Source organism: Mus caroli, chromosome 7 (genome assembly GCF_900094665.2).
Source record: "Mus caroli chromosome 7, CAROLI_EIJ_v1.1, whole genome shotgun sequence".
NCBI classification, from domain to species: domain Eukaryota; kingdom Metazoa; phylum Chordata; class Mammalia; order Rodentia; family Muridae; genus Mus; species Mus caroli.
The window spans coordinates 35,050,345-35,062,969 of NC_034576.1; the positions used below are offsets into that span (position 1 = coordinate 35,050,345).

The 12,625-nt window shown below is 46.8% G+C and overlaps 1 protein-coding gene across 1 annotated transcript in view; it reads left to right on the forward strand.

Annotated features, from left to right (window-relative positions):
• The window catches only part of LOC110298504, a 38,110-nt gene extending 26,940 nt beyond the window's left edge, over positions 1–11,170 (forward strand). Inside the window, exon 3 of the mRNA XM_021167798.1 lies at positions 10,984–11,170. Coding sequence (XP_021023457.1) covers positions 10,984–11,007 — 24 coding nt within the window. The 3' untranslated portion in view covers positions 11,008–11,170. The remainder of the gene's footprint in view (positions 1–10,983) is intronic.
• Positions 11,171–12,625: the final 1,455 nt, after the last annotated feature.

Sequence of the window (12,625 nt, forward strand, 5' to 3'; positions counted from 1 at the left end):
GGTGGGTGGGTGGGGGACTTGGGGGGGGGTGTATTGGGGACTTTTTGGATAGCATTGGAAATGTAATTGAGGAAAATACCTAATTAAAAAAAAAAGAAAAAAAATTAAAAGCTGCCAACAAAAAAAAAATAAAATAAATATAGAGAACTTAAAAAAAAAAAAAAACTCTGACAGCCGGACCTTGGTGATCAGTCTCAGGAGGAGGAAGTGACCAAATAAGGGAATGGACCTTGGTGGGTAGCTTTAGGAATGTGATCGAATGGTTTAGCAAGGAAGAGGGTATGGGAGAAAGGGTAAAAGGCACAGCCTGTTGGTGACGCGTTTGCCCTGCTTAGTCCTGCTAGAGTCAGCCAACCCCCCGGGCGGTGCCTGGAGGACTGACTGCATCGGGAGCAGACACTATTGGGATCAATCATCAACGTCCAGTCGAATCAAGTGCTCAGCTCTTCCCCCTGTGCACTTCCAGGACTTTCTTGCTCGGGGTCATCTTTCTGGTTTTGGTAGTTGAAAGGGACCATGCAGCTTGTCAGAAAATCAATGGACAGTTGGGCTGCTAGAATTTTAAAACACACACACACACACACACACACACACACACACACACACACACACACACACGGCATGTACATTTAAGTATATAACCCCTTAAACACATGCTCCTTTGAGTGTGGGCACGCTTCTTTTCATGACCTCTGTAAGCTAAGAAAGCCTTTCTCATTCATTATAAGTCAAAGGCATTTGTTGCTATCCCATCCAAGCCCTGGATAACTGTCACTTCAGCTTCCTGTGTTGACGGAGAACAGCTTTCATTGTCTGGTATCAGCAGCCTGGGGGGCTGATTAGCCCTGTGCTGTTCTCAATGGAGTGGAAGCCGAGGAAGACTGAGAGGTTTTAGTTCTACAGAGGTCAATCCTCTCTCTGTCTTACCTCCGACCTTGTGGGAAGGGTTTAAAACAGCCACCCCTGCCTCGGCTACTTGGGAGTGAGAGCTTCCAGCCTCCTATACTACACCATCTAATGCTTCCAATGTCAAAGCTAACAAAACCATTTCTTTTCTCTAGGGTCTCCCTTGTGTCTGCCAGTGTAAACTCCAGGCTACCTGGCTCAGGACCTTCCAGGTCATTCTGTGTCTACTTCCCGCTGGCCTTAGGAATGCTGGGATTATAGTGGCACTGTGTCCCTTTTTTGTTTGTTTGTTTGATTGTTTGTTTGTTTTTTTGTGGTTTCTGAGGGTCAAATTCAGGTCATCAGGCTTGTGCAGCAGGCACCTGTCTCCACTGAGCCATCTTGCTGACCCAAGGGGACTTTCGTATTTGCCACTAAAGCAAATGAGGTTGGACTTTGTGTAAGTCCCCTTTGCTCTGCCTGTGACCAGGCTACGGAGAGAGCTTAAGGCAGGAGTGCTGGTTATCTTGACTCACAGTTCTGAGGGTCCCATTTTCTTTTTTTTTTTTTTTTTTGGTTTTTTCGAGACAGGGTTTCTGTGTGTAGCCCTGGCTGTCCTGGCACTCACTTTGTAGACCAGGCTGGCCTCGAACTCAGAAATCCGCCTGCCTCTGCCTCCCGAGTGCTGGGATTAAAGGCGTGCGCCACCACGCCCGGCTCGGGTCCCATTTTCTTAAGCATCATATATATCATGGTGGTGGGGACACTTGTCAGAACAGCTCATCTTACAATGGAGAGGAAGTAGGGGAAGGACACAGGAAAGGACTAGGGGAAGATACAGCCATAAGAACACACCCACACTGACCTAAACCTTTAAACTGAGCCCAACCCCCTACTTCCTCCACTGTATTATAAGCCCACACTTGGATAATCCACTGGTATAGGTCAAAGGCCTCATGATCTAATTGTCTCTGTAGATGGCATCATAGTGTCACCCAGAGGCGGGCTTCGTGAGTCCCTTGAGGTGTTTCTTACTCCCATTGGGCTGACAACCCCAGTTACCTGTCACAGATGACTTTGTTTCTAAATTTCTACTCATCGGAGCTCACTTGCTCTGGACTAGAGTCTTGCTTCCTGGTTCATACAGTATTTCCAGATGATGGTTTAGTCAAAACAGAGTTCAAATAGAAGCCCATGAGTGGCTGGACAAGGCTTCTCCCAGAAGATGTGAGCTGTTGATGGTATGCAGGACTTGGGCTATCTCTGTAGAATACACTGGTACAGGTGGCCCCAGAGGTCTCGAAGACAATCCAGGCTCTCCCCGTTGCCCTTAGCTACCCACTGCCACTACATGGTAAGACCCTATTGCTGGGCTCAGAGTGTCTAGACAACAATCTGATTGGATTCTTCTCCCCTCACCCCTGTTCCTCCCTCCCTCTGTCCCTCCCTCTCTCTGTCCCTCCCCCACTTCCCTGCCTCAACTTACACGATAGCATTTTGACATGTAAACCCAGGCTGGCCTTAAACTTGTGATCCTCCTGCCTCAGCCTCTTGACACACCGTCAGAATTATGGGCGTGCACCACCATGCCCATCTTTGAACCCATTCTCCCTTTCCTTTACCGCTACTACCACCAACACCATTTTTCTTTTTTCTTTTTTTTCTTTAAGAAAAGCAAAATTATCCTGTAGGATTCTGGCTGCCCACCCAGAAGACTTACCCACCAGGTTAACAGGCTGAAGGGTTTGATTCGAAACAAATTGCCAACCTGGCACTGAACAGTGTGAAATCCAACTGGCTGGAAACCCTCTCATTAGACAGAGGCCATGCGCACAGCAAACCCAAAGCATTTGGATGTGATTCCTTTGCAGGAGGCAAAGCCCTGCTATTTGCTGCTAGGCAGCCAGTTGCTTCTCGCTAATCTGTTTGCAGTTTCCCTTTCTCAACACTCTTGCCTCTTGGAGAAATCTTATTCCTCCCCAGCACCTTCAGTTTGCCTACTCACTTCCAGCACACACAGTGGGGTCTTCACTAAGGGACACTCTCTTGTCCCTTTGGTTAGCTTCAAGACCCACAGGGGTTGAGTTTGATATTTGGATCCTTAACCCAACAGTTAGGTTGAGACCTTGTTTAACCTTTGCAGATAAGAAATGGGGGTGGGATTTTTGTTTTGGCAGAGAAAGAGTCCGCCTTTGCTTGAATCTGCATGAAGTGGATGTTTACATTTATGCTAACATTTCTTTCTAACCTCTGCTTGGCACTTGTTCTGCTGAAGAAGTAGGTTAAAAAAAAACATATGCAAACAAAATCTAAAATAGTTCCCATGTTGTAGAGTCAAGTGTTAACCACCCGCTCATATCACATGTGAGTTAGCTCCTCAATTTTCTAAACACAAAAGCATCAGAATAAACAGAAATACCTGAGAATGGTTAAAAAGGGGCTTACTGACTTATTGTCACTCCATGGAGATGAGTGTTTTGTCTGTGTGTATGTAGATGTGCCATGTGTGTGCAGTGCCGGAATAGGCCAGAAGAGGGCGTTAGATCCTCTACAACTGGAGTTTTATAGAGTTTTGAGTTGTCATGTGGGTGCTAGAAATTGAACCTGGATCCTCTGCAAGAGCAGCCAGTGGTCTTAACCTTCAGCTATCCCTCCAGGCCCTAAAATGGGGGTATATTATTAGCCTTGAGACCCACCACAAATCCCTGAATTCTCCTTTTCCCCTCGTTTGAGATGCTGACTCTCATAGGTGTGTTCCTCATCACCCAGACTGTGGGGGTGGGGGTGGGGTGGGGTGGGGTGGTCTGCCCCAGCCTTGCCAGCATTTCCTGATAATTCAGTCCTGTCCTCATCCTCCTAGCTATTTGCAACCTTTTTTTTTTTTTTTTTTGGTTTTGGTTTGTTTTTTTGTTTGTATGTTTATTTATTTATTTGTTGTTGTTGTTGTTGTTGAGACAAGATATCACTGTATAGCCCTGGATGACCTGGAGCTCTCTATGTAGACCAGTTTAACCTTGAACTCATAGAGATCTATCTACCTTTGTCTCCTGAGTGCTGGGATTAAAAGAATGAGCCACACCATGCCTGCTACCTTTACAATAAAAAAATTTATTTTTGTTTCATACATATGTGCACTTGTTCTGCATGTACATAGTACATGTGTGCCTATTGTCTGTAGAGGGCAAAAGAGGGCACTGGGTCCCCGGAACTGGAATTAAGAATGACTGTCAGCCACCTGGTGTGGGCGCTTGGAACCTCCAACCCCAGTCCTCTGCAAGAGCACAAAGTGCTCTTAGGAGCTAAGTCATCCTTCTAGTCCACATTTGCAGCATTTTCAAGTCCTGTTATTTGGTATGCTTATAGCACAATTGTCCATCTTCTTAGCTGCAAGTTCCAGAATGGACTGCTCTGAGTAGGGCAGGGAGTCAGCACCCAGGACAGATGGATGGATGATTGTGAATGTGCTTCACCACCAGCCCCTCCCCACACAAAGCCACATGTGTCCTCTGTCTGTGATATCTTTCTCTACAGCAGGCTCGAGATTTAGTCTCTGCCCCCCTCTAAAGCTGTGGCCTCTGCAGCCCTCCCAGCCGCTCTGTACACAGTTTTATTTTTTAGCAGCCTTGGAGTTGTACATCTTGTTGCTCTGTCAGTCTATACAGAGCCATCTCTGATTGTTCCCCAATATCAGAGGCAGAATGCTGTCCAATTTTAATATCTCTCTGCTCGTATGCAGAGATAATCTGTTCCCCATGACAGCGAATCAGCGGAGAGACTCTGCAAAGGCACTCGAGGGATCCCAGCCTCCTGGATGCCGCTGCAAAGTCACAAGAGGCCTCTGCTGGGAAATTACCGTGTTGATTTCTGGAGGACTGTTTCTGCCTTGATGCTGTGTGTCCCCATAGCTACAGGAAACAGCAGAGGAAGGGCAAAGAGGGTGGGAAAATGAGCATTGGAGAGCCCCATGCTCCGGAGCAGCTCAGTGCAGCCTATGGCTTTACCCGTCATGGGGCATCTGGAAACTGGGAGGATGTTTCTTCATCACAGAAGATGATTCAGTATTGTATAATAAGGATAGTCTCATGCCCTTCTGAGTTCATGGTGACACCTTGTTGTGTGACACTATTCCATGAGAATGTCTATTCCTCCCAAATACAGAACCAATGACAGACCAAAGAGTGGATTCCACCAAAGTCTAACTAACTCAAGGACTGGATCAGCTTCATTGGGGGTTACTCACATAGCTGGGAGCTTGGAGCACACTGCACAGCCTGCAGGCAGCTGGGTAGGTTGGAGAGGGATCTAGACTGCAGTCTAGAACCTCTTTCAAGTGGGTCAGCTGGTTTGAGAGTCTCTCCACAGTCTTCACTGCTTATGTATGCTTGGGGAAGGAGGTGCTTCTGGTATTTGGTCAGTTTCAGGGACTTCCTGAAGCCTTTGAATTGTTTTCTTCCTGAGCTTAGGGAGTTTACCTGCAGGGTAGAATGTTTTACCCCACCCCTAGAAAATTCTCAGTCTTTTTTTTTTTTCTTGGTTTTTCAAGACAGGGTTTCTCTGTGTAGCCCTGGCTGTCCTGGAACTCACTCTGTAGACCAGGCTGACCTCGAACTCATCCACCTGTCTCTGCCTCCTAAGTGCTGGGATTAAAGGCGTGTGCCACCACTGTCCAGCTGAAAGCTTCCTTCCAAGATAGACTGTTTTATCTGAGACAAAATGCTGCACAACACACCTGCTGTCACCGTGTGAAAAGCTTCCACAGGCTCCAGGAGATCAGAAACCACTATCCCTCTGGAAGGACAAACTTCTATGTAAATCGGCTTCCTTCCTTGGCCTCCCAGGTCCTGAGATTTTTATGAACTAATGACTAGAAAGAGGAGGTGGAGATTGTTCTGCCAGATAAAATCAAAGTGGGGAATGGCTTCAAGGAACTCGGGGATGGAGAAAACTAAAATAATGAAAATCGATAGTGCATCTGAAGTGATCTTACCGTTCAATCTGAACAATGCTCTGTGCACGGAATAGGCAAGAAAATTTGTCGTATCAGCGCAGCAAGCACTTTGTGGCAATATGTGGCTGCTCTGCCAACCACCACCACGACCATCTCATATTGCCTTGTGTGGGACGTCAAAATACAGTTAGAGCCCTACGGTTGGAAAGGCGTGGACTCTACTGGAAATGAACTTCTCCGGAGCCCCAAGAACACAGCTGCAGGGCCATGGCTGCACATGAGCCTGTCTCCTCTCCTCTGCACTCTTGTGCAATGCCTTTATCCTCCTGGGCTTGTGTGTTTGGCTTACATGACAACTTCGACATTGCTCTCAGACATTCCTAAAGTCCTCACCCGCATAACCTGATGGTTGCTGTGACGACAAAGGGGTCTGTGATATCAAAAGAAAACCATTCAAGTACAGGGCGTGGCAGTGCATGGCTGTGACATCAGCACTTGGGAGACTGAAGTAGGGGACCATGTATTCAAGTTTAGCCTGGGCAAAGTAGCAAGTTCAAGATCAGACTGGGCTACATAGTAGGGTCTGGTCTCCGGTTTCCCTCACTCCCCAAAGGGAGAAAACAGAACCAAACATTTAGTCTTAGTTCTAAGTTCCTGGCTCAGAGCCCCCAAATCTTTGGAGCCTTCTGAGCAAGAGGATTATCTACAACCAGTCAGTGGCATCTGATTTTGTGTTAACTGGGTGACTAAGGTTGGGCCTCTAAGGGGCTGGTTATTAGAAAGACCCAGTAATTAGAGGGGTGGAATGTTCTGCCTCACCAACCGACTCCGGGAAAATGAGAAGGTCCAGGATTAAATTCTAAACCCTCTTACTTACAGGAGGTCTGATGATTCCTGTACATGTAATGGGTGTCTGAAGTAGGGGTCTTGTGGGGCCTGACGCCTCTCTGTGCTCAATGGCAGAAATGTGTTGAATCAGTGGACACCCAGGTGGTATCTGGAGACTTGCTGTGGGAAAGCCATACATACAAGGTCAGGAATATTGTACTAGAGAAAGACTTTCTTCCTCGTCATAGCATAAAGACCTGTAGCTCCCTCTATAGGTGTTTCTAGCTTCTAGTGACACTGCCTGTCACCATATCAGGATGCAAAAATCTTTGTTTTTTCTTTTTTTTTTTTCCTACACCACATGGCTCGGGTATTCCCATGGTCCTCTGCACAGAAGAAAGACAGACTCCTCCCGGCAGTATGCCATTCATTAGAGGGAGGCTTGTTCACCTCTTCTAGAGTGTCACCTCACCTCACAGGAAGCTTAACAAAGGATTTCCTCTAAGCAGTTTTTATGTTGTGTTTTAAAGATACTGTTTTGCTAAATAATATCTCCCAGGCTAGACCAGATCTCACTACCATCTATCCTACTTGGGCTTCCTGAGAGCTGGAGTTACAGCTGTGTGCTACCATATCTAGACAGACATTTTTGTTTCACCAGGATGAAGTCTAAAAGGAAATTACTCTTTTCTCTTTTCCACCCTTCCTTTTCTCCAGATGCAGGGGTTTGAACCCTGGACCTTGTGCATGCTCAGGAAAGGCTGGCTATGCCACTGAGCTCCATACCCCTCCTCTTCCATTACATAGGCTCTCAAGTTGCCTTCCCAGGAGCCTTTTAGTCTCTGCTCTGGGAACCTGTCTGGCTGCCTCTTCTTGGTGTGCTCAGATCCCATCAGACCAGATCTGCAACAACATAAGCCACATCCTCAATGTCTGTGTGATGGGGTGTGTACAGCCCACATTGAGGTGTCAGAGTCCTCTCAGTTCTCTCATACCACAGGGGAAGTTCTGGCCCAATACCTGGCCAGGCAGGTCTAAGTTTCCAGAAGTCTGTGTTTTTGCAGTGGGCTTACATGATACAGTGGGATTAATTATTTGGGGGGGGGGAGCTGCAGAGATAGGACCAGTCTTCACTTTTTTCACAAGTGGGTGGAGTGGGATTGGGAGAGTCATCTGCTGCTGAAGGTTCATCATGTGGCCATGAATGTGGGCACAAAGATCAGAGGGGTGGAGAGCTGCAGTGAGGGTTCTAGCCATTTGGCTCCAGGGTGCGCTAGTAGCATCCTTTGTGGACTTACCATTGGCTGTCTCCTCTGACGGTGCGCATGGGAGAGGTACACTTAGCCATGGATTTGCATTGTTCTTCGTCCAGGCTTCCTCTGCCTTCTGCCCCCACTCTGTGCTTTTCCCTCAACTCCAAATACCCTCAACTCTCCTTTTCCATGGTCCGAAGCTTCAATCCTTTACATGGCTCTTACCAGTGTGTGCTTCTGATTTAATGTTTTTCGTTGTTTATTGGGTGTGGTACTGGTTTGAACGTAGGCCCAGTACATGCCGAGGCAAGTGCTCCACCATCAAGCTGCATTCCAGCCCCTGATCTGCTGACCCACTCTGGGCAGGGTGGCCTTGCAAGAGGAGACTGAGTTTTCTTGCTTGATAGTGGTTTGATTGTTGGCCCCTCCTCTATGTGCCAGGCTTCTGTGGGGCGCAGTATACACATATGCAATACTTTAATCCCCACAACAGACAAAAGATGTGGGGGCTGTTGTCCCCCATTCCTTTTTTTTTTTTAAAATTAGGAACCAGTTGTTAAAGTCCTTTCCATAACACCAAAGAAGCCAGAGGTTAACTTGTATCTACCAGTTGCCAACATTGTGTAGTTTCCATGGAGCTTGGGTGCCTTTAGGTTAGAGTGTCCAAGAGACACATTATTATCCCCCCTTTCTTACTTTTGCTCATCTACCTACTGATCTACTATCTATCTACCATCTATCTGCTTGCCTATCTCTCTATAATCTAGCTACCTATCAATGGATCTATCATACCTATCAATTGATCTACCAACCAGTCATCTGTCCATTATTTTGTGTGTATGTGTGTGTGTGTGTGTGTATCACAGGATCTCAAAAAAAAAAAAAGCTAATCTTGAACTCACTGTATAGCACAGGCTGATCCTGAACTCACTATGTATTCAAGCTAGCTTTGAACTGAAGATCTTCCTGCCTCAGATTCCTTAGTGCCAGAATAAAAAATGCATGCCACTATGCAGAGCAAAGGAATTTTAAAATGTTCCGTCTCCCCTCTCTCCATGTTCTTCTAAAGATGGATTGTTTCTATGTAGCCCAGGCTGGCCTTGAATTTGTGATCTTGCCTTCCAGACCTGAGAGCACCATGTTTGGCTTGGCCTCTTCTTTTTAACATGGATGATACAGATTCTTTGGGACCTGGTTCTTCCAGTGCTGTCCCTTGTTAAGGTTTAACCACGCTCAATGGAGAAGGAGTCAGGTATGAAAACACAATTCCTATGGGAGGGGAAGTGCTTGCTTTGGGGTCTTATACACCCAAGCGTCATCTCTTCCCAGGCTGCTTCACTGCTTTGTCATAGGTGCTGATCCCGGGACACACCCTCAGGTACTGGAGTGAATGCTCAGATCCTAGAAAACAGGCTGAGATCCTGGGATACATGCTCACATCCTGGGGTGCAGGCTCAGATCCTGGAGGCATGTAACCCAAGATCCAGGTGATTTTTTTCAGGGTTGCAAGATTCCCAGACATTCACCAAAGCCTTGGTGACTTGGTTAGACATCAGATCTCTAGAGAGCCTGTGGGATGAATTGCCTGAAGTAGGTACAACAGTTGGATGGCTTTTGGCTAGAGCCCCAGGGAGACAGTGGCAGTCCTGATTGGTCTGTTCCTTTGCACACTGTCACAGTTTCTGGCAGTGTGATACAAACCTAGCTCTACCTGGGAAGAGGGAACTTGCATTGAGGAATTGCCCCCATCACATTGGCCTGTGGACACATCTGTGCAGGATTTGTTTGTTTGGTTTTGTTAATGATTGGTTGTGCTGGTGGGTTTTGGCTATATGAAAAAGGTGGATGACAGAGGCACGGGGAGCAAGCCAGTATGCAGGGTTCCTTTATGATCTCTCAGTTCCTGCCTCCAGCTTCCCACCTTGATTCCCTGCCTCCGTTTTCTTTGATAGTGGACTGTAACTCGGAAGTCAAACACTCCCCTTTCTCCCAGGCTTGGGTTTAGGTCAATGTTTATCCCAGGAACAGTGAAGCAAACTGGGACACAGGCCTTGCATCATTTAAAGGTAAAGAGTTGACGGTGAAGACGGACGTGTGACGGCTGTGTGTGTTGGCATGTGTATTTGTGGACGACGTGTGGCTGAAACGTGTGTTGACAATGTTGGAACGGAGCAGACTCTGAAGCAACAGCATTGATCGGAGTGTTTGTGCCGCTGAGGCGAGGGAGGAAGTGGCTATTGCTGGGCTTCCAGCCAGTTCTGCTGTCCCGGGTTCACACTCCCCGACAGCCTGTGAAGGCAGCGCTTATGGTAGGGATCACGCGTCTCTGTGCTGGGGCTCAGTCTGTGAGGAATCGGAGGCCTCGATGAGTTGCTGGAGTCCTCCTGGCACATCTCTGAGCTGAGGGATGCTGCCAGATCACTACTTCCCAGACGAATGTGCGAGCGAGCGAGCGCTCGAAGTCAACCCAGAAGATCTTAAAAAAAAAAAAAAAAAAAGAGGCAAATCTTGAGGGAATAAGGAAGACGCTTTCTTTGTGAAGTATTATTATTTTGCCTTCTGGAAGCTACCAGAAAATTTCCACTTGGACTAAACCTGCTATGGGCCCTGCTCTGTCTAGTGCACTTTCCTGAGGTATGGGGTTTGTGTGTTGAGATGCTACCAGGGACAGAAGAAGGGGCGAAAGCCCAGCGTACCCACTGGCTGGTGGGCCTTAGGATTGCCATTCATTTATTCTGTTCCAAACCCACCAGGAGCACAATTACCATCACATTAATACCCAGAAAGACCAAGGCGAGTATTTATAGCTCAAAATAAACAGTATAAAATCCCAGCATCTTATGATCTTTAAATGAAACCGAGGCAGATAATTTATGGTCTTAAGTGACTGTGTGAAGATGCAGAACCCAGCAGAGGCTCGGGAGGCTGTGGGGTGTTTCTCAGAAACCTTCGGCATCCACTGCAAGTTTATTAAGAGCGGGAACCAGACAGCACGTCTGCCCATCATGGATATTTGATTATCAGCTTTTTACTTTCCTCCACTTGACCCAACGCAATATTTTCTTACAGAGCTGCGGCACTGGGAGATTCTGACGGGATCCCACAGGGAGAAGCACAATTAAGAATCTCGTGCAACAGAGCATCCCTTTGTCCTTGTGATTAGCGCAAGTGAGGCCATTCACCCTGGGCAGAATAGTGCTGATGCAGGTTCTCTGGAGTTTGGCTTTTTATGTGCATAGAACCATATTTGCAGATTTAAAAAAACCAACCAACCAACAAACAAAAAACCCCAACCCTTGTCTCCTCACAAGTTGTGGTATTTTATTACCTCAGCAGTATGAATAGTAAGGCATTGACTTTAGGATAACAACGATTGTTTTAGCAGTAATCTGTTCTGGTGGATACTCTTAGAATATTTCATACGTATCAGATTTTTTTTTTAAAATAAAAACCTCTAAGGCTACGTCTACCTAATTCCCAAACATATTCTCATTTCAGTAGAAAAGTTTAAAAGAGAAAAAAAGCAATTAATGAGCCACCTCATGGTGTATAGATAGAAATATCTAGATAATCACACTCATGTTTGATTTGGCTTGATTGATTAATTAATTAAACATTTATTGAGCCCAGGCCGTGCTCGCGGCTGCTTTGCCGAGTCTGATAGTCAGGGACCTGAAAGGTAATTTGCAAACGTTGGTCCTTCCTGCAAAGAGCACTGGGAGAGGCGATCATGATGAGCAATCACCCTCATCAGCTGAGGTGAGAAGGGCCTCTCTCTCACTTACTCCTGCCTTCACACTGGTTGCCCCTGAGGGTCATAGGCTGAGCGCTTGGTTCTGGTAGTGCTGGGGCATCAGGTCTCTCCTTGTACCTGCACCGGGAAGACATAGAACATGGATGTGTGCATGCTCATGGATATTTATGTGTGCATACATGAAGACTGGGTAGACTCAGGCAGGGGGTGGAAGTCCCACTTCTATCATTGGGGGGAGGTTGGTGGGTATCAAATTGTAAGATGTTTGCTTGTGCCCTCTGATGCGGTCATTCCACTTTCTGGGCATTATCTTAATGTAATCCAGTGTCCGTGATGCTAATATTTCTTATTTCATTGTTCATCCATCAGCTATCTAATGAGCTTCTGCTGCATTCCAGGGACTGTTCAGGGGGGTCAAGAAGCAGCAATGAACAAGACAGATCGGTTCTTGCTTTCCAGTAGCTTGCGTTCTAACACGGGAGGCAGATGATGAACAGGAGACCACAGAGCAGCCAGCCCCTTCTTTCTGGTGAGCTCGCAGTGTGAAGAGGTACAGTTTGAAGAAGTCAGGCCCTCACCAGGTGACCTCATTTGCTTTCTACAGCTGCAATAAATACCATGACCAAAATCAACTTGGGAAGGATAAGGTTTCTCTCATTTTACACCTCCTGGGTCGCAGTCCATCATGAATCCAAGGCAGATCCAGGGAGGCAGGGACCAAAACAGATGCCATGGAGGAATGCTGCTCACTGGTGTCCTCTTCATGGCTTGCTCAGTTTGCTTTCTTATACAACCTAGGACCATCTACCGTTGTCCACAGTAGGTTGGCCCCTTCCTCATCAGTCGTTCATTAAGAAAGTCTCTCCAGATTTGCCCTCAGGTATCTAATGGAGGCAACCCCTCAACTGAGATTTCTTCTTCTCTGATGGCTTAGTTACTTGGTTATGGCTGTGAAGA